Raw genomic sequence first — 22,602 nt, 5'->3', positions numbered from 1 at the left:
CTTAATGGCCGCTTGAAAGCAAGTGGGACCACTTTAGAAACCACTTGGCAGCAAGTGTAACCTGTTGTGGTCCAAGTGGTACCACTTTAATGGCCACTTGAAAGCAAGTGGGACCACCTGAAACCACTTGAAATCCCACTTCAAATTTTCACCTGGGGGCCCATCGCAAATGTCATCTGTCATCTTTCTCAAATGCCGCTCTGAATCCATTGCAAAAAAAAAAAAAAAAAAAAAGAAAAAAAAAAACGAGAATAGTTATACGAGGCTAGGGCAGCAGTGCGCCATGACGAAGCACGATGCACTAAAGGCTAAGGACGTTGTGCTGCCCGGCAGACCAGTGTAATATTGCTACACGAAGAAAGCAGATAAAAGAAGGAATGGAGGCATGTGCACTGCTCGAATGATGAAACCCCACCACTTTTTTTTGAGCGCCACAGATTCGCACCATCAGCTCGACTGAAAGGGCACTCCAGCCACGGCTAATGTGTCGCAGCTCATCCTGAAAGCAATATACATGCATGTATGCCAGATGCCACTGAGTGTGCCTGTGCAGTTTATTATCACTCCGCAAAGAAAGCAGACGACGGAAAGCACAGGCGTGTGCACATTGTTGGAAAGATGAAACTTTTTCCACATTTTTCTCGAGAGTGTCGCAGATTAGCACTGCCAGCTTAACTGGGAGCAACCTTTCTAGATTCCGGGAGAGTGCTCCGGCCATGGCTCACATGTTGCAGCTCATACTAAAAGCGATAGTATACATGCTGTTGACATAGAGATAGATATCTTCATTTTTATGCTGCAGTTTTTTTCCAGTCTATATATTGCAGTAACTTTTAATAAGGTCTCTTAAACCAATTCCACCTTTAAATAATTATGATATAGATATGATGCAATATTTTCACTTAAAGGAATACTAAATTACGAGCAACACTATATCAGTTGAGACAGTTATAGTATTCTTTCAACATTGTGTATTTATTTGATGGGAAAAGGTGGGCTACTAGCAAGGCCAAAGTTTCTTTTCTTGAATTTCGAAACTGCAGTGCCGGTATGTCAGTGTGATTTTATGGATTTCAACGTATTTTCACGTGATTTGGCAATTTTTGTGCAGAAAATTTTCTCAAAACTCACTGAGCTGAGTTTTGGGGTCGTTTGAAAATGCAACGTAATCCTTGCTGATCAACATACTGCTGATTAGTTCTGAGCTGAAAGTGTTAAAATGCTCACATCTCTCGTTCTTGTGGCTTTTCTGGTTTGCCAAGTCTTCATTCATGAAAAGACCGATCTCTGTATGTTTCATCTAGCTTAGATCACACAGAAAAAGTTTGAATTCCTTTTTGCAGAACTGACACTTTTTTTCAATCATTCATACCACAGACATCAGAAGAGTGGAATCGCCTTCCTCCGCATGTAATTTCCATCAGAAATCACCACCTATTCAAGAATGCCCTAGCTAACATTGTATAATTAGAATCTCATGTGTTTGCTCGTTTTCCTGTTATATATACCGGGTGCGCGAGGTATTTGAGAACAGGTGGTCCTTAGAGATGTTGGCCATTGAGTCGGCAATGGTGGCCTTCAGTGAGTCTTTTGTATTATGTGGCTGTTTGTTGACCTCTCTCTCAACGACGCTCCAGACATAGTACAGTAGTCGAGCAGATTTAAATCTGGAGAACTAGGAGGCCACAAGTTGGGAGTGACGTGGTCGTAGAAGTTGTCACTCCTGGGTGACGCAGGCGGTGTGGGCAGGAGCCAAATCTTGCTGAAAGACATAAGGTCTTCCTTTCGAAACAGTCTCCATCCAGGGCTTTACAACGGGGGCAAGCACCTTCACGTACGTGGCACCATTAACGCGGAGTCCTTCTGCAAAAAAGTGGGGCGGCATGACGTGACCCTCGTTGCTGATGACGGCTTACACCATCACAGACGACATAAATTTTGTGTGCATCACTGTAGGCACCTCATCAGTGCTTGCACAAGGCCACCTGTCTTTACGGCGGTTAACTTTTTGGTCTTGGTCAAAGTTCTTTCCATCTGAAAAAAAAAAAAAAAAAAAAACCCAGAGCATTCCAGGCTCCTCAGGTCTCTTCAGCTTGCTTAGCAAGCGCTTACACCGGAGCAGACGATTCTTTGAGTTTCATCGGACATAAATTGCCTGCTCCTCATTACATAGGAATGGTACCTCAAGTCCTCATACACAGCGAGCCTGACAGTCGACTCTTCGACTTGGAGCTCCTTTGCAATGGCCCGCATTGACTTTCCTGGGTCGTCACTCACGATGACTTGCAGCTGCTGGAGAAAATCGGGTTCTGACGACGTCTGACCACTGACTGTGCTTTTTCCTTTTTGCCACAGATGCCACTCCTGTCAAAAAGGGCAATTGACTCCAATTGGGAATTTTCCAATTGGTACCAATGGGAAAATTTCCAATCATAAGTTAGTACATAATTGGACCAGTTAGACCAGCTGGAACGTGACCAATTTGTTTTTGTTGGAGTGACCAATTGTACTCAATAGGTACCAATTGGTTGGAATGACCAATTGCGCCAACGGGCAATACCAATACACATATATATATACCAGGCCCCTCAAAGCAAACCTAAATAGGATTCCAGCTGTCAGAAACAGGTTTGCCTTAGTACTGCATGCACATATAGCTATAACTCATTCCAATTACTTTGAATGGGTTCATACACTGGAAATATGATTTTCCAGTTGGTTACGTTCTAGTTTATTCCTATTGGTAGTCCAATTAGACTTAGTAGTTGGGAATGTAAGGTGGGCCCCTAGCTGGTTCAAACTGGCAAATCCAATCGCACTCAATTGGTTGCATGATTTCAGGCATTGAATTCCCACTTGGTTGGAACCAAGTCCAATTGGACTCAATTGGATTCACTTTGACTCAATCGTAACCAGTTAGAACTAGGGATTTTCCAATCAGTTCCAATTGTGTCCATTTCATTACAATTGGCAACTCCAAACATGTTGCCATTTTCATTAAAACAGCTGGAAAGGACTGTAATAAGGCCTGGTCGAGCTCCTGGTCACAAAATGGAAATCTTCGTCTTATTCATGACGTGATTATTGCCATGTGGTGAGGTGAAATGTGAGGTTAGTTGGTAGGTACCAGTGCATCACTGCACATAGAGAAGCTTGGTATCACAGCTGTTCTCCGTCTCAATGCTTAGATTTACAGTTATTAGTGCATTAGCTCCACATAATAAATTACAAACATGGTTTTGTGAGTTGAAGTGATTTTTTTTATATGCGGAATTCTTATTTTTGTGATGGAATAGTTGAATCTAGATTTTTCTCATCAATTAAGTAATCTCAACACTACAATATTCCATTGTTGGTTCAGCCTATTAGCATTTTGTTGCAAGTTCCTCCTATGTCACAGCGTAATTTATCTGCGGTGGATTTAATGATGCTGTGGATAAAGAGTCTTTTTGTGGGAGATTTGCCATACTTAAATATGGAACTGGTACTCACTCAGTTCAGTGTTTCAATATAGGACTTAAGCACCGTGCAAATAAAAGCAATAAGCAATAAAAGCTGTTGGTCCAAACAGCTTATATAAGGGTATTGGGGGATAACCCAGTTAGACCGGTTAAGCATTTCACCTAGAATATATAGTCGGTAAGCCTCCCCAGCTGCATCTAGCGAGTGTATCATTTTTATCAAGATTTGTAGCTAAGCACCACTGTAATCTGTTTCTGGACTGATGTTACGGTGAAGCGCATGACTTCCTTTTATGACCTCTATTCTCTGCCGCCACCGGCAGTTAGCGCCGAAAGAAATTCCTCATTTTTGCTTTTCAAGCGGTGTTTCCACCTCTCGCGTGCACCACGGTGCCCCAGCTCACCGATTCATGGCAAACGTGCGAGCCGCTTTCGGTATTTCCACGGAAAAGTTGCGCTGAACGTCGCTTGCGCGCGCCGCCCCGGCTGACGCGGTTTCGGACTTTGCCTCTGCGAGCGGTCGCCTACTCGTCGGCGCAATTCCCGACGTCGCCGCAGTGCGTGAATCGCACAAAACGCACCCGCACACCGCAAATTGAAAAGTGGTACGATGTCGGCCGGGGCCGCATAGCTCTATATAATAGCAGCGATAAGCTGCCCATATGAAGGCAGCTTTCCCATTAACACTGGTATCACAGGGTCAGTGGTCGCAACTGGTCAGGTATGTACTGGATGTTGCATTGCTTATTCTACTGCTTGCCCATTCCAACACAGAAAAAAAAAAAAAAAAGAAACAGACAGTGAGGAGCACTGGTCAAATAATGGCACCACTATCACTGATAGCTGTCCTCATATGCCAGGAATATGTATAGAATAATTTGTGGCATTATATAAATGTATAAGCGCGTACTGATAAGGAAATTGGTATGCAATACGATTAGTAAATTTCTTGCTTACAGATATTAATGTCGCTTGGATATCATTCATGATGCAAATTGAATTTTGGTCAGTGCCCTAATCATGCATCAACTTTTCATACAATGGCAATTATATGGACACTTGCAGCATGTTCGCATCGTCGCTCCCGCCTTGCTATGTCGCAAGTGGCCCACATGGCCATTGTTGGAAGCCATATGATCTGCTGAGCTTCAGAGATCCAGCATCGCGAAATGGCAAAATAAAGAAGTGGCAGTGCGGGAATGTTAGCTTTGGGACAAGGAATGCGCACTCCCCACTGCCACCGCTGCTCATCATGCCAGCTTTGTGACTGTGAGTGCTCAGTGTCATCAAGTTCATATTCGTGTTTGGCCATGGGACACCACGCATATTTAGTTAGTAAGCGAATGTTTACTGTAACGTATACTGCCCATAAAACTACAAGTCTGACACTTCATGTAATATTTGAATACTTAGAAATCGTTGTCAATGCTTTGACGTTTCAGCGAAATGGCCACAGTTATACTATATTATACATTCATTAAGATCGAGTATCATATGTCATTATAGCCCTTCTCTTCTTTTCTTGCAGACTCTCAACATACCTGACGCCTATAAGGATGACCGGTTCGATCCAAAGGTCTGCGCTTCTACTCGCGGACAACTTTCTGTGACAATGAAGGGAAAGTTACGGGGGCGGAGCTTCTGCGCGTGTGTTACTGCACCAAGTATCCCAGCTGCATGTGACAGCACTTTTGGTTTCTTAGAAGGGATACTGACTGAATTAGCGTAGCTTCCACATGCAATGGCTTTGCATTCACCCAAACGTGGAAGGGACTCGTTGGGGTTTTGAGTTTTGCCAAGGAGGCATTTAGCAAGTAATTCGGGATTAGCAAGTTGGTGATAAATTGGCTTAACAGCGCTCCGATACATCGCAGCGCATAGACAATCCGAACGTTTGCTTCGCAAAGACCGGCCGCTGTTTTCTTCGATGTAGCAAATTGTTGGGAAAATGAGCACTTGCAATCAAGAGAATAAGTGCAGACAACTCCTACACGCATCGTGGTGTTGTCTACCAGTTGCATGTTTCCTCCACACAGCTTTCAGTAATAGCAACACTCAAAAGGTCAATGTCAAGCAGTCCATAGCCACCGTCAGTAAAAGTCACCTTTTCACTGTCAATACACGCTGGCGAATGTGACAGCTTTGAAGAAGCCACGTTGGTGGTGGGCGCTTGTCTGGCTGTCGGGCTCCTCTCGGGCGATTGCACTTCAGTAACAGTTGACGCATGCTGATTGCCGCAGAAGCGACGTTTCCTAAACACCTTCTTCGATCTTGGCATCACATCAGGTTGCAAACAGCAAACAGAGCACTCTGCGAACGCGCGCAAACTACCTGTGCAAAAAAACGCGCGCAAAACGCGTTCGGCTACGGCTAAACATCGACTCGGCTGACGAAGCACTTGTTGCCAGACCAAATCACATTCCCACTAAACTTGCATTCAGCGAAGCGTAAGGGAGGGGGGCGTGACAGGCCGCCGCAGAGATTTCAAAATATGTCATTTTTAGACAAAAAGAAGTCGCGCTGGAACAAACAAATGACTCATTCTGATTCAGAAAAGGCGCAGATTTCAAATTGCGCAAAAAGAAAAAAATGATTTTTTTCAATATTTTTGCTTACCCTGTTTCCTTAAACTAATGCGGATGAAAAACGGGTACATTTTTTTAAAAGTGCTCTTTTAAAGCACTTTTTGCCTCCATAGCTTACCCTTCATTGCCACAGAAAGTTGTACGCATGTATAGCATCACTAATAGTCGTTTCCATTCTTGAACGAGTCTTCTCATTTTGCTATTATGGGCCAAGCTTCCATTAAGGCGCCTGATTAAAGTATATGGCAAAGGCAACTAAAAGATGTGCAACAATTTAAAAAATATATAACCTCTATTTAACAGTCTTTGTCCGATAGAGGGCTGACCTAGGAAACATTGAAATTTGCTTGCAACTAAATGTGTATATGATGGAACACAGCTCTCGCTACGTATAGTTTTTTTCGTCGCTGTCATTAAACAGCTGTTAGTTTCTGCACTTCATGTGTGTCTAGTTTCCTACCTCTTTACGTCCTTGTCCTCACTATTGCTTCGCAGTGCAGTATTCCATCATATCACAGAATATCATATCATATCACCCACCACAACACATTATTAAATGTGAATAGATGGCATGGGCAACTTTGTTAGCACATCACTGTCATAAGGAACCAACTCATTGCAGAAAGTATGCAAAAGAAAATAAATATGTATACATCTACAATGAAATGTAGATTTTTATTGGACATATGTGTACACATAAAAGGAAATGACACGTACAGGAGTGATAATGTTCATAAAATAAAAATGAGAGATAATTAGCAAAAGTACCTTTGTGTGCTCCTTCTGTTTGTACATATATGCTCCACAAACACATCTTTGAAGCATCTCATTGCATTGCTCAGACACTATACAAAGCTCCCAAACTATTTTACTCATTTTGTATGTAGCTCTAGTAACTTTTGTTGCAGTGCATAGTTATCCACTGGACAATATCCAGAACATGATTGCACATCTCACCAAAATAACACACACATTCCTCTTTTTTGCTGCATTGTCTCTTTAGCGTATGCACTTTGGCAGATTGATTTAATATAGACCTCTTTCCTCTTTGCAACTGAGAGCTGTATAAATTTATGCTTGTGGATAGAACAGCAGCACCACTTGCAAAACAGACTGTAATAGCTCATTAAATTTCTTCTACATGAAGGCCCTGTATTTCAATACAGAATATATGGGCCTTATTTTGATCTTTTACAGCCAAATACATGTTGATCCTACTGCTTAAGCTGCATTTTGCAGCTGCAGCACTATGCAGAATTTATATGTTACTTTTGGTGCGCATCCAAGAACTTCTGTTGACCAAAATTCATTTGAAATTGTTAACAGTGTTGTGACCCTCGCTGCATTTGCACATGTTTTAATGGTAATGGAACCTCGTGCTATGTCTCGTAAGGTTCTGAAGTCATCAAATTACTATCGTCTTGTATGAAAAGTATAATGTTGATTATACTGTACTTTCTTGACTTAATTGGCACCCACCATGCAATGCTGCTAACACGCTTGTTTTGGCATCACTAATGCTGCAGGTGGATGAAGGGAGCTCGTTCCAACACAAGTCCATCTGATCTGCATCCCAATTTACAATGCCAATCGTCTAGTCCTAGGTGTGGCCCAGCTCATTAATAAGCTTAATGGCGAGCCATTCAACAAAAACGGCGAGCAGCTACTTGAGGTGAATTGGTTGTTCATTTCACTTTCACATTCTCTTCCCACTTAATGATTGTGTCACAATTATGTTTTTTTTTTTTTTTTTTTGTGCTCCACCCACATGCGCGATTTCCTCGGCATTCACTGCAGCTTTGGCAAGAGTCAAGTGTGCACAGGAGGAGCAGCTAAATACATGCACCTTCATTTTTGGATAATACCCAAAAGGACCAGAGTGTAATGGATTGCCAGAGAAGCTGCAGAGTATGTTACAGCACCAATGCCAAGCTATAGGGTCGGTTTTCTAGCTGGCATGCAGCATCTGTATCATGGTTAAAGCTAGCCTCACAAATGTGTTCAAAAGTTCAGACAGTGATTCAAGTTTGATCAGCTGAATGCAGACAGACATTGAAATCAGGTATTGCAGCTTGTGTTGACCAAATCTGTAATATCCTTGAAATATTTACCTTTCAATAAGCATTTAAGAAACGCTCATGCACTCAAGTGGGAATTGTATCACATCATGTTCCACTTCATGGCCATTGTGGATCCACCTTCAGTACTTATTGCTACGTGATTGATGACATAGTGCTTGATTCTTCACCCAGCCTATGCTTCATTTGTTCTCATCATGTATGCACAGGCGTTCACAATCTTTTGTGGCTTGGGCATCCAGAACACACAGATCGATGTATGAAATGGTGGTGAATGCCATGGCCAAACGAGTTACACTTGAGGTGCTCTCCTACCATGCGTCTGCACCCTTCGAAGAGGCTCTCAAGCTCAGTGTGAGTTGAATGTTTTGCCATAGAAAGAGCAATTTTGGGGGGTTTTTAAACAGCCCTGCACAAGTGACGAAAAAAAAAAGTTTTTAAAAAGAGTACTGACACAAAAATTTGAAGTCGAGATAACTAACGAGAGCGATTTAGGTGGACACACACACATCGTCTACAAAATATCAGCGGCGAATATAGCTTAGAATATATTTAAAATCAATTTTAAAAACATGTGCTCGCAGCCACCCACAAAGCGCAGCACCTTGCGACATTGACATGAAGGAAGGATTGTAAATAACCGAGAAAACGCTACGTCACGAGTTTGCGCTGCCGTCGAGCAAGTTTTTCGCCACTCCAATCGTCCCAGTGCTTTTTTTTTCTCTCACTCCCTGGTCGAGACGCTGGCCTCGTTCGCCGCTGACGGTGGCACAAAAATCGGCTTCATTGTTTCTGACACGAGATAACTCTTAGAGTAAAGCGACCTCGAAAGTGTGCATGTTATGAAACGTTGTGCGATATGGTTAATCGTTGGCGTGATTTTGGCTCGCAAGCGGTCAGCGCAGCCGCCGCAGCAATCGTCTCTACGAAGCGGCTCGCCTTGCTAACGTGTTTTCTCATCGCTACCAACGCCGTCGGCAAAACTAATTGTACTGTCAGTTATGAGCATCATAAATGTGCAGACGTTGATTGTGTTGACGAATATATGTGCTTTATTACGAGCTGCGGACGGATCGCAAGGGCCGTCGGCGCCGGATCAGACAGCCAGAGAGCTAGGCCTACACCGTTTCCCAGCGATCGCCAGCTCGCCTGTGGTGGATCGAATCAAAAGTGGTTCGCCACGTCTAATACGGTGGCGACTCCCGCCTGGAGGAAATAGTTGCTGCTGAACGACGAAAACGAGGTCGGCGACGACGTCGCAAAGCTCTTGCAGGCGTAGCAGACGAACTTGCAACACGAAGCTCGCTCGCATGCGAGCGCGCTGGCTTGAACACGTCACAGTTTTGTGCGATCACGTGCTCACCGTGTTTACAATCGCTCTTCTCCCATCTCGTTGCTCTCTGAAACCGAAACTTGGAGTGGTCGCTGCAAAGACGACTCCAAATAATTGCCTGTCGCGCTCTGAAGCAAATGAGGTTTCGCGCCGTGATTACTGGGTCATTAGCTAGTTATTACAGCATAAAAAACAAGTCCGAAAACTTTTGTGTCAGTACTTCTTTAAGAGGTTAATATTTACTTGCATAATGATCGCCATTTTTTCCACTGGAAATTGATGCAAAGTGCAGGGGTGCGATATATGCATGGAAATTTTTCCAATAGAAGGTTATAGGTGCTAAATAGAAAAATAAAAAATAAAGTGGCTGTAAATCAAGGTTTTTACACCAGCCATTGGAAACTCAAACTAATACTTTCAAACCGTACTTACCTATGCAATAAGAGCACAGGTTCAACACAATAACTGCAAAGGCCCTATATTTGCGTATGCTAGCTGAACCTAGCGTCACTAAATGAATAAGTATAGCGACTCTGACCTGACGTATTCAGTCGGTGTCACCACTGATATTGACACAAGCAGATAATTGTCGCTGCAGCAATTTTCGAGGGTGGCACGATTACTTGAGCAAAAAAAAAATTTTGTTGGCCATGCAGTGGTGCAAGCATCATGTGAGTAAACATGGTAACGCTTAAGCATCCAAATTTGTTATCTTATGGACTGGCAGTCAACAGCACTGAATATCATAGCCAACACACATATTTAGTGTGCAAAAATGAAACTTTTTGACAATCATTGTACTAGATTGCACTTGACATCAGTTCCTATCTTCCAGTCATGCATCTAGTCATTGCCGAGCACATTCGTTGCGATGCTGTTGTGCCGTGGCAGTTTGTTTGCAATCGTAAGACAGATTGCATGCACTTATGTTTGCTTGGGGTACCCTGTTCAGGACATGGCTAAAGGAAAACTCTTCAGAAGTGTGTCGAATATACCTTAAGGAACTTGTGAGACCAACATAAACTTGGTACAGATCGATAAGCTAGATAAGCGATTGCTTTGACCGAAGACAAAAACCCAACAGGGCTTGTTGCAAGCTATCACACGCATCAAAATTATAAATTACCCTGTATCGTCTACCAATTATGTGTTGCTTCATTACATGTAAGCCTACAGATTACTTGACATGCAATTACTCTACCATATCGTAATATGGCGAAAACTCCAAACAAACACATATCCAAATTTGAGTCTTTACCACGCCATACACCCTGCGCTGTATTCCTATAAATGTCCACACTGTGATCAATGTGCAACACTTTACCACATGGTATGGGCTTGCGCAAACACACCACAGCTAACACCCATAACACACCCCACCACACGGCAATGGGAGGCAGCGCTGTCCAGCTCCAACTCGACGGACCAGCTCAACCTGGTCAACCGAGCGAGAAGGGCAGCTAAGGCCGCTGGACTGAGGGGACCACCCACTGCAGAGCGGGGGAGCTACCTACGCTCGCGTGCTCTTTATATTAAAGTTTGTTCTCTCTCTCTCTCTCTGGAAGTGCTGGAAACAACTTGCGTGTGATGAAGTGACGCCCCACAGCTAGGTGAACATTATTCAGATTGAGGTATATTCTACAAAGCTGTAGTTGTAAAATCATACTCTTTCATGTACTCACACTCATCTGTATTTTATACTTTGCAAACAATACATCCCTCTGTTTGGCCTTACTTCATTTGATGTCCCTGTCACTTGAATCGCACCCGAATATTGCTCAAATCATCATTTCGACACCATCGACAAGCGTCAGTCAGGCTGTCAACAGCTTGGTCATCTGACATCGATGCACTGGTGGATCTAGTGGGGGGGGGACCCTGGGGGCTCCCCTCCCTGGTCAAGACATGCCGACTGACAGTATTGAGTGTTCAGCAAGCCCTCCCTTCCCCTTTTTATGGCTGCCAACTCTGTGGATCCTCCTCTGCATCGATGTCCTCAGCAATGGTTGTATCGTATCCCAGAGTTCTGCACTAGTTGATGTTCATGCAACACATGTTTAGGCACATGTATGCCAGTGTGTAAATCTGAACAGTTTACATGCGAGTTCAGAACTTATATTTATGTTATATTATTTCTACAGGTTCCAGGTTCTACAAACTTGTGACGAACCAGTCCGTGGACATAAAAAAAAAAAAAGCATGATCTTGATCTTTAATTTGCTCATCCTGGCTTTCTTCTGGCGAGGGGCCGAGTGCGTGTGCCACTCCGATGATTGCCTTTTGGACTCCGGGTCATATTCAAAGAGTACCCAAGTCTCGTCATCTGTAATAACGTTGTCCAAAAATTTTCAATCACGTTTGCAAATGTCGAGGTTTTCTTGGCACGTTTGAACGTGGCGGGACTTTTGATCGTCAGTAAGCACTTTTGGAACCATTTTCGCACACCTTCTCCATGCCGATATCGTTTGTAACGATTTCATGAACTTGAGTTTTCGGAATGTTTAACATGTCGGCCATTAAACGAACACTTAATCGTCAGTCTGTGTTTAACAGTTCCCTCACTCGTGTCATTGTCGGCCGTGGATGGCCGCCCGGCGTGGTCCTAGTCTTCGAACCTTTTTCTGGCCTTCCACAAAGGCTTTGTGCAACCGAAACAGTTGCCGATGTAACAGGGCATGTTCTTTGTAAGAAGTCTTGATCAGAGTAACAGTTTCCGCAGTGGTCTTGCCAAGTTTCATGCAAAACTTGATCGCAAATCTTTATTCTAACGAGCGCTGCATCTGCACTTGCACAAGAATAAAAAAAAAAAAAAAAACTCTCACAGACATATGCCGAAGCGGCAGAGGAAGCGGCCATAGCACTGGCCTTACACAAACCAAGGCTACATACGTGATCTGCGATTCGCAAACGGCAATTCGCAATTTTTCAAATGGGCGCATATCGCAAGAGGCGTATCACATACTCAAGCGACATCCCATACACTAGGGAGAGGCCGACGTCGATAACCGAAAGCATTTGCTTTGGATCCCGGCACACACTGGACTGAGCACCCCCAACGAAGCGGCTCACCGCGTTGCTCGAGGCCTCACTCACCGAGCATCATCGGAGGAAGAGCCCCCGCGGGGTACTGCAAACGTCTGGGCGTGGGAGGATCGTTTGACCAGGTTCCACGACATCACGTCACACTACCAGTTACAGAGACGCGTATACCCATTCCCTCACGCTAGGTTAGACAGGGCGCAAGCAGGACACTACAGGCAATTACAAACCGATTCTTACATAAACCCAAGACTCATGCACGCCATTTATCCAGACATGTACACTACAAACAGATGCACATCCTGTGGCGAGGTTGCCGCACTTAATCACATGTTATGGGAATGTCAGGACTGTCACGGAGCGGCATATTTTCAAATGGTTTGGTCGCCGATTAACGACACGCCGAATTACGAGCGTCAAAAACGTGGGCTCCTGACTGTGCAGCGTATAATTTATTCGACATTGACACGCCGAATTACGGGCGTCAAAAGCGTCGTGGCCGCTCGGGCTGCCATCTCGATTCCAGACGTGACACGCCGATTACGGACCCAGAAGTGTGCGTGGTAGGCTGGGTTCCACCTTGGCCCTTGACATTGGGAGAGAGGAGAATCTGCGGTTCTTCGTCCATGGTGAAAGGGACGCGGCCAAGATTGTTGGGAGCTAAGAGCCCCGAATTCGGAGAACTCTACATACCGGCAGTTTCCCTACATAGGGAACTAGGGAAAGGAGAGGCTATTTAAGCGCAGGTTTTGGGCCCTGCTGATTAGTCTAGAAGCTGAACCTATGCGCTGCTGAGAAGCCGTTGGGGGGGGGCTAGTGCCGTCCAGTATCGCCTGGGCCGCCTGGCCACGTCGGAACTCCGAGGAACTTGTTGACGTACGAGACGTCAAACCAGCGTCTGCAACGAAGCTCACGGTAGTTCGCCTCAAGTTAGCTCAACCTGCTTGAGAGAAGACGTCCAATCTAGACTCCCGGGAAACCCAGCTCAGCAATTCGCATCCACCTCGACAAGATCGGACCGCCAGCATTCTTAGGGAAAGCTTTGTGCACCGACTTCCACGGTTTATGGACTTGCTGCTGCTGCCCGGCCATGCGTATGACACCATTTGTTTTCTTTTGAACTTTGATTGCTCTTGAACTTTGTTTTAGTGAAAACTGTTAAGTGTATTCTTGTGTTTACTGTGTGATCCTCGCACTGTTTCATTTTTATATCTACTGTTAATCGCTCGTATTTATTTGTCCTTATCATTGTGTTAATTAAGCTCAGTTGTGTTAGTCTGTCTTGTGTCTTTTTTATTATTGTATTTTATTAACTTGTGTGTATTTATCAGCCGATAAATATCTTGTTTTTTTGTTTACTCCCGACTCTGACTCTTTTCACTGTGCTCGCTTGCGTACGGAACGACCAACCAGCTTGTCTACCCCGACGATCGACTTCGCGCCGACGACGAATCGGGGACAGCTGTGACAAGGACATAAACAATTCGGGCAGTGCCGACACCTCCGTCTCTTCCACCGCCAGCCTCCGCTCGCGTTGGAAGACCGCACTGCTCAGCTCGAACCTGACAGTACAGCTCTGGGCCGTCCAGCGAGCCGAGGAAGCCGCTGCGAGACAAGGTCTCGGAACCATGTCTGCGGCGGGTGCCCAGACCCACTAGAAATACGCCGGACTCAAATCTTATCGATCTGATAATAAAGTTCACGTTCTTCTCTTCACGGACAGGCCCGTCCTACACTCGCCAATGCTCAGAGCACACCGAGCGACGGAGCGCTACCCCTTAGCTGGGTTCCCCCACTACCAGTTTCAACCGGTCAGACTGCACTCTGACCTACAATCGCGTCACAATAAATTAACTGACATTTTCAGGACAGACCCTGTATATGCTCCACAAATGCATCTTTGAAGTATCTTATTGCACACAATATGCAATGAGATACTTTGATGAACTTGCAAACACTTAAGGTCACACTTTGAAAGTAAATGTTAGTAAAGTCTACCCAATGCTTCAAAATTTAAAAGGTTCACCATTTTTGTATGCCTTTGGGCCAAGCTTCATTAGTCTGAGTTGACTTTTAGAAAACTTAGGCCTGGTACAAGCATTAGTCACTCTGCTTACTTGGAACAGCTATACTTTAGAAATTAAAGGATGGCTTACAATAGCAGCATGCTCATTGGGCTGCCTGGTACATCTTGTCATATAGCAGAATTTTGAACAGCACGACACGGGACAAACAAAAGAGGCACAGGGCAGAGTTCTCTGCCCTGTGCCTCTTCATCCTGTGTCACACTGTTCGCAATTCTGCTTTTGACATGGCTTACAATGTTCACCCCATTTTGTCTAAAGAGGGCCCAGCAAATGTAACTGTATGTATATCGATAACTGTTATTCACTTAAGGCGCCCTGAACCACTTTTCATCGAAGTGGAGAAAGACATTTGAAGTGAAAAAAGGTTATTTCAGAAATGCTTTGCCGCAAAAAGTATTTGAATGCGTTCAGCAGAAGCGGAGTTATTGGCAATCAAACACCCGGCCTCCGCTACGCTCCATTCTTCAATGACGAAAAGTACTTCAGTAGCCCAGAAGCACTGCTAGCGTTACACTAAAAGTTGGCTAACAGACATCTAGAGAAGAACTGAAGACTTGTATTAGACATTCTCTTAAATTTTCGTGGCATCGGCTAGAGTAACACGAGGTTTGTCCACAGTTTATTTGAAATGAGGCGTGGACACCAGAAAAACATTTATATTGTCGGGTAGAGTGATCCACAGGTTGTTTTTCCAGATGTGAACCATAGGAATAGTGTAGCACAGCCAGATTGGTCGACTAGTGCATTTTGCTTAGAGCAATCAATTGAATGCCACCGGTTACAATTACTTTGTATATAAAACAAGATCTGTGTTGTATGCCGATGTCACCTCTGCATGAAACACATCACTGTCGACAAAACTTTGCCCTGCTGTGTCTCCTGCAAACTGAAATAGTTTCTAGCAGGGACACATTTTTGTCAGTGATGCTGCGGTTCAGGCAGAGATGACTTCCTGTTATCGGTTACAGCCGGCAGAATAGCATTACACAATTATACGAAACAGAATGCCGTGCTACGATGAATTCTTAAAAATAACGATTCACATCTGGAAAAGCACTCTGCACACCACTCTATCCAGCAATACAAATATTTTCTTCCGATGTCAGTACCTCATTTGAAAGTAAATTGTAACTTACTTTGTGGGTGTCCCTTGTTAAGTATTGCTATATGCTTGCAGAGCATCACGCAGAAATAATGGCCAGTTCTTCGGCATAGCCTCCATTAGTGAATCCCTTGCATAGTGCATGTTACCAGAACTGAAAGATAAATTAGAATATGCTGTTTTACACACACTGTACTTTGAGCTTTTCATGAATGAAGTGCACAGAATAGGACTGCAAGCCAAAATGCAGCAAGACATCTACTTTACACCATGTCACACAGTGAAACTTTATTAACTAATAAATGAGAAAAGATGCAGAAAGTGTAATTAACAAGAGTGACAAATAGCAGCAAAGGTGGCTATGCATATTTCTTCCAAGATGATCGCTGTCGCAGCCAGAGCAGGCCAGTCTTTGTAGGAGGGCACTGGCTGCCCACAAATGCTTTCTGTCGCAGGTCAAGCGTGAAGGTTCTTGTAGACACAGGCAAGCAAAATCTGCACCAAAGAGGGAAAAAGTACAGGTTAAGCAGGCAACACACGTATCACAATGCAATGCTTCTAGGGTCGGGTCAATCACTTTTGTTGATCTATTTTCATGAGACCCTAATTGGCTTAGGGCAATACTGCACACCAATAATGTGTCACCTTGGATGAAACCTCATACAAAATTGGAAGTTTCTCATGTGATCAAACATTGCCCCCTGCCTTAGAAGTGTTAACATACTGGTTGCACCAGAAAGTGCAAAGTGATCTGTAGAGGTTGCAAGTTCATCAGTGCATCCATAGCCTCAGATAATTCTGAGCATCTGCATTGACTAGCAGTTAATAGAATAGGGTTCCCCAAACGTTTTGGGGCCCCAAAGAAATAGCGTCGACACCACTGCGCATGCGCGATACGCAAACTGCGTTTGGGTTTTGCGTTGGGCACGCTATTTCACTGATTTAGTGGGAGCCCCAAAAGCTTTGCGTCAACAAACATGGCGGCACCCATCAAAGCAACGGCTCGAACCTATTACCAAACGACTCGATTGGTGGTAACGCGTGAAGTGCGTAAGCTAGGAGAAGTGACTGCGGTTATCACTTTCTCTCAACTAACGGTTGTAATGAATATTGATTAATTAGATGCCGCTAATTCCGAATTCGATTGTTGATTTCTTGGCTGGTAGGTCTAACGTGGAGTAGCTTGGCTGGTGAAGGCACGTGAAGTTGGTTACTCAAAATTAAGCGCAACAAATCACTTGCTACTAATCGAATAACCATTAAATTGTAATTAAACGCAAAACCACAAAAGCCAAAATTACTCTTGCTATCATAAAATGGTATAGTTTATTTTAATATTTATAATAGTTTTTCTTTGACACCGTGGTAGCGCTGCAAGCGCAAGACGCTATTCGCAACCCAAAGCCCTATTCTAAATCTCTTCACTCCTTCATGCCCCAACGCTAACACCCGCAAAACTCTTTGGGGCCCCTATTCTAAAACTCTGTAATAAGCCACTACACACAAAAAACTATTCAGGTAATGGTCCACCTAGCGAAAGGTGAAACATGGCAGAGGGCCAAGAAAATCAAGTTGCTAAATTCTGATAAGACCTCGGATTGATATTATTGAAATAGATGACAAAAAAAAAAAGCAGCACGGGTAAAATTAGATTTACAACAAATTTTTGCAAAGCAGCTCTGCACACTGCTGGAACCCGCAGCATCATGCGTGTGCTACACCGACATGCGAGTACTCACAATCTCAGACAAGTGCGCCATCCCACATCATTGTTCGATCCCCTCGGAGTAAGGTTGAATAGTCCGCACAACCTACCTGCGATGATTCATTCGGGAGGCGCCACCCAAGCACTGATGGTGCTACAGCCAAATTGAAGTTCGTTCTTGTATGGAAACCTTGGCCCATGTTTTATCAATCCAAGCAGCAAAGCATACATCCTGCAGCACACACAAAGATCTGAAATGAGACTCCTCGCTGATGCTGTACAGCAAATTCCTGTAAAGAAACTAAATCACAGAAAACCTGTTACAATACAAAACTCATCACATACTGGCTTGAAGAGATTTGCACATTGGGGAAGCAAGGTGCAACGTACACTGTTGTAGCAAAATTTTACTCATGTATGAAATACTGGTGAATCATGACACAACAGAGTTAATTTGAGAGTTCTTACACAGTATTGACTACCTACAGTTGAGTTTTGGAAGGCTTAGGAAAACAAAGTAGTAGAAGTAAACCGTGTACACTGTGCTGAGAAATAATAGTGGCAGCCGATTAGGGACCAGTGTAATTTTTTTTTTTGTAATGCTCGTTTGCTAAATGCTAGGTATTTTACCGTGAAGTGCTCCCTGGTCTTAACCCACATACACTGCGAGGATCAGAGAGGGTAAAGTACATTGGCTTACACTGATCATAATGATGAGGTCCCGCCCATCCAGCTGGCGCCAGGACACCAAGATGTCCCGCCGTCTAAACAGTGAGAACAAAATAAGAGCATCAGGTCAGTTGAAAGTCAGATAAGCAATTACAAATGACGTGAACCACAGTTATTCCTTAAACGACAAGCAGTCCTGATTGCACTCACAGATAAAACATGTACTAGGCTACAAGTTTTGCAGCTTAGTCATAAAAAAATATAAAAAACAGTGCAATTTTGCATCAGCCACCGATTTGCATTTGACAATGCATTGAAGTAAGCATTGCGGTGGGAACGCTACAGCCCAAACCACATGAGAGCGATTTTGTGCGCGACGACTTCGAGCGACGAAACGTGCCGTCGCGCGAACTACAGTGTACTAGAATATTGGATACGTGAACAGATCGCTCGGTTCTGGAAATCTAGAATTCGTCGCCCGGAAGTGCTATGAGCGACTAGCCAATAGCGCGAAGCCGGAACTGAATATACATCAGTCAAGTCATAGCCTCCTCTATAACTTTTGTGCCTGCGCGGTCGGTCCCTCACCACCCGTCCCCGATTCTCTCTTTTTACGCCTCGGCGTTCCCCTAGGGGCGCTCGCGTCCCATAATAGCTCACTCGGCATTCGCTGCAACAGCAGGTGCACACCGCTACGCTGCGGTTTTCCCGCCGCGTGCAAAATTAGTTTACCGTGCTTGTTCTAAAACTCTGCTTGCCAGTTGATGTTCTTTCTAGTGTGGTGCGTGTCCCCAAAGTGCTTTGCTAACTGCAGCACTCACTGAGACAGCCGTGCCTGTGTGCGCTTTCTTCCAAATTTTGGTCGACTCGGGTAAGTTCTTTGTTAAATGTGTTACATCGTAAAGAAAATTCGCTTGTTTCAAGGCAACATGCCTAAAAGTGGTATTTTTGTTGTCTGCAGCACTGCCGATAAAGAGAAAAGGCGGCTGTCCAAGCTCAGAAGTTTGGTTGCGCCCCGAATGCTGCACAATGCCGTACTGCTGCGTACCGCACTGCAAATCATGGAGCGGCCGGAAAGAAACCGGAGTATCATTCCACGAAATTCCCAGTGACCAAGAACTTCGCGAAAAGTGGCTTAAGGTAATCTCGAGAGACAACTGGACCCCAAATAGCACATCTTGTTATTCCACTGTTTGTAGCCGACACTTAATTCGTCCCGTCCGACTTTAAAGAAGGGTGCACGACGCGAAGACTGAAGAAAGGCGTTGTGCCCAGCATCTTCCAAGAGTATCCATCATATTTGCAGCCTCGAAAGCAAACCGAAAGAAGCGATGCAGCCCTCAGGAAGCATACCACGACCCTCGAGGAGCATCTCGACAGGGGGAAGACGTTGCTGCTCTAGCAATGGTTGGTGGATATATCGCACGAAAAATCCACGAAACCATTTCCTGTGATGAATGCTTCACTCTAGTAACGAAACCAAACACTTCTACGCCATCGGATGCCTTAATTAGGCACCAGGACAGAGGTGGACTCCTCTATCCGTCTGCTGAGCTTGTAATGGTTCTGCATTCGCTAAAGAAGTGCCTGGAAGTTTTCCTCGCAAAAGCGAGAACGATGAAGCAGCCACTAAAGGCTGCCGTTGACAACGCCGCGAAAGTACTTCAGAAACGTGAACAACTCAAGTGGTCAGCCCAAGGCCATCATAAAACTCTTGGACGTTGTGTTTATGAAGTTTCTCCGTCCACTTTTTGTGAACTTCGCGACGAGCGTGACTGACAAACACGACTTTGCGAAAGATTTCCATGCCAAACCGTTGTCTCGAAAAGTGCTCAAGCTATGAGCGCGAAATCAAATATAAAAGTTCGCATTGCATTCCGCATACAGTGTTTGTGTTAAAAATTTTATGTGTGCACCCTATTTAGCGTATACGCATAGTCTAATGCCATGAAGACATTTCTAGACGATCACCAATGCAAGCGTGCACATAGGCCACGTCGTCTGCTGTTGATGATGATGATGATGTAGTAGCGGCCAGCCCCTTTGTAACGGGTGGACACACGCAATGTCCTGGCCTGGAGGGTTTAAACAAATAAATAGATAAATAAATAAATAAATAAAAGGAGAAAGAAAAGAAAAGACAGAAAGGAAGGAAATGTGCACTTCGTAGGTCACTATGCAAACTAGATTCACATCCGGCGCACACTGGTCCATCACTCAGTCAGTCGCTTTTTGGTGGCCACTACAGCGCAGGTCCGGCCGACGTTGCGTCCATTCGCGATGTGGTTTCCATCCTCTGCCTCGAGCAAGTGAAAACCGAGTGCCCGAGGGAGATCTGTGTCCTCTGCCGGAGCAGTCTGTAGGCCAGCGCATCGAAGGATGAGATGCTCTTGCGTCTCGGCCTCCGCCCCGCAGAGCCTGCACTTGGTGCACATACCGGTGTCTTGGAAGCGGCTGCAGTATACGAGAGTGCGCAGTGCCCCTGCCCTCGCCTCGAACAGGAGGCTGCTTCCAATGCTGTTGTCATAGAAGCACTCCGCACTGATCCCTCGTTTGTTTCCCCGGTAGAGTTCAAGGGTGGATTTCGACTCCATTTCCTTGCTCCAGATGGTGGTTTCCGCTTCCTTCACGCGTCGGCGGACCTCTATCGACCACTTTGTTGCAGTGTCAGCCACGATTTTTTCACCAAAGAAGCCAGTACTTCTCGATATAGTACACTCGGCGTGTCCAGTCAGTTCGCATGCATGTCGCCGAGAGATACTCGAAAACTCGGCGAGCCCATTGCATACGTGGTAGGAAGAGGAGACGGCCACGGTAGGCGATCTTGCTCGCAGCTTCCCGGGCCTCGAAGCTCGACCATCCCATATCTCCCTGCACAGCCTCATTGGCTACGTGGCCATGGCATCCAAGAGCAGTGCGCCCAGCCTCCCGCTGCTGACGCTCTAGCCACTCTCGTGTTGCTGGTGAGAGGCAGGTAACTGCATTTGCAAAGGTGAGGCCGGGTACATGAACCAGTTTCCATAGATCGCGGATCATCAGGAAACGGTTACAGCCCCACAAGCACCGCCGGCGGAGGATACATTGCACCCGAAGAGCCGCCTGCCGCAGTGCGGTCTCGTGGAAGCTGTATTTATCTGCCTCAGCACAGAGAGTGACCCCGAGGTACCTGTACTCATTACATATAGCCACCGGCTCGCCCCCGAGAGTCAGGACAGCTGGATCAGTAAGCCCTCCAGCCAAACAAACGACCTGCCGACTTCCTGGTACTGAAGCATAGCCCGATGCGCGAGATTTCCACCTGGCAAATGTCGAGGAGGGTCTGTAGATCCTCTCTGTTCTCTGCCATGATTACCAGGTCATCCGCGAATGCCAGGCCAGGGAGGCGGTGGTTCTCATTGGCACTGCTCGTACTAAACCTCAGTTGGAACCCGAGGCCTGAGTTTAGCAGTGCCCGCTCCATTCTTGATGCGTACAGAATGTAAAAGGGCGAGAGGGGACAGCCTTGCCTCAGGCCCTTAGTGACAGCAATTTCTTTCGAGACAGCGGAGCCTAGTTGTACAGTCACTACATTATGTCTGTACAACCTTCGTAATGTATACAAGAGCTTTGATGGCATGCCAAGATCGGACAGGCAAGTGAAGAGTGGCGAGTGTGGGACGTTGTCATAAGCTTTCTCCACATCGAGAAAGCAGCACAGCAGCGCCCTCTTTTCTGTCCGTGCGATTTCCGCACACTGCGTAAGGACAAACAAATTGTCGTCTAGTCGCCTGCCCGGTCTAAAGCCGTTTTGCAGCTCCGTCAATAGCCCCTTTGCCTCAGCCCAGGCGCTGAGCCATTCCTGATTACTCGAGCAACAGGCGGTAAAACACACTGGTGACGGTAATGGGTCGGTAATCCTGGATGGTACTTGCATCTCCGCCCGTTTGAGACTCAGAGTCACCTTGCCCTTATGCCAGTCTTCAGGCACAGGTCACCATCAATTACAGCTGTGAGCAACTTGGCAAGTTGCTCCCTCGAGTTAGTGCCTATGCACTTGATCAGGCGCGCTGGCATGTCATCAGGACCCGGAGCTGTACGGGCACTTATCCGTGTCAGAGCCCGGTCCACCGTGAGTCTCGAGAGTGCCCAGCAAGGTCCATCCTGACTCATAGTGCCCTCAGTTGAGGATGGGGCAGGGGGGGCCGTTGTCTCATCGCACTGGCGGCATCATCATCCATGTTCGGGGACCCGAACACCCTGGATAAGTGGCGTGTGAGAAATTCTTGGAGTCTCCGTGACGGGCTGTCTGTCGTTGCGTCTATAAGTGGAGGTGGCGGGGGGGGGGGGGGGGGGAGCTCCTGTCCAGGGACCGTACATAGGTCAAGAACTTCCCTGCCGTGGACTTCCCTTCCATTGTATAGATTGGACAAGGCGAAGGTTGTGGTCTGCAATCTTGTCTGCACAAGTATCTGCACCTTGTGCTTACTTCCAGGCAGCCCAGGCAGCCGCACAGGCCTCTGGCGTCAAGGCCCTTCACGGTCCTACGATGCTCCCGGTGGCTTGT

General features: G+C 45.6%; 1 protein-coding gene and 2 long non-coding RNA genes across 42 annotated transcripts in view; 1 reads left to right on the top strand and 2 right to left on the bottom strand.

Annotated features, from left to right (window-relative positions):
- Window positions 1-22,602, top strand: part of LOC125942115 (uncharacterized) — a 47,204-nt gene that overhangs the window by 4,196 nt on the left and 20,406 nt on the right. The window lies entirely within an intron of this gene.
- LOC119437012 (uncharacterized) overlaps window positions 1-22,602 on the bottom strand; it is a 156,576-nt gene that overhangs the window by 114,519 nt on the left and 19,455 nt on the right. For 5 of the 40 annotated variants that reach the window (XM_049660194.1, XM_049660215.1, XM_049660216.1 and 2 more), the window contains exon 3: window positions 17,549-17,691. The exons of 13 other annotated variants lie outside the window; for them this stretch is intronic. In XM_049660194.1, the coding sequence (XP_049516151.1) occupies window positions 17,549-17,691 (143 nt within the window). 22 more of the 40 variants (XM_049660184.1, XM_049660187.1, XM_049660211.1 and 19 more) reach the window with 13 other exon arrangements.
- Window positions 1,556-8,644, bottom strand: LOC125942118 (uncharacterized). The gene is made up of 3 exons (XR_007464826.1): window positions 8,158-8,644; window positions 1,961-2,034; window positions 1,556-1,863 (listed from the first exon to the last, which is right to left on the bottom strand). It is a non-coding gene; the product is annotated as an uncharacterized LOC125942118 (long non-coding RNA).

The sequence above is a fragment of the Dermacentor silvarum genome, chromosome 1 (assembly GCF_013339745.2).
Source record: "Dermacentor silvarum isolate Dsil-2018 chromosome 1, BIME_Dsil_1.4, whole genome shotgun sequence".
In the NCBI taxonomy this organism is placed as follows: domain Eukaryota; kingdom Metazoa; phylum Arthropoda; class Arachnida; order Ixodida; family Ixodidae; genus Dermacentor; species Dermacentor silvarum.
The sequence above is the reverse complement of the archived record's forward strand: the minus strand, read 5'-3'. Positions and strand labels throughout refer to the sequence as shown.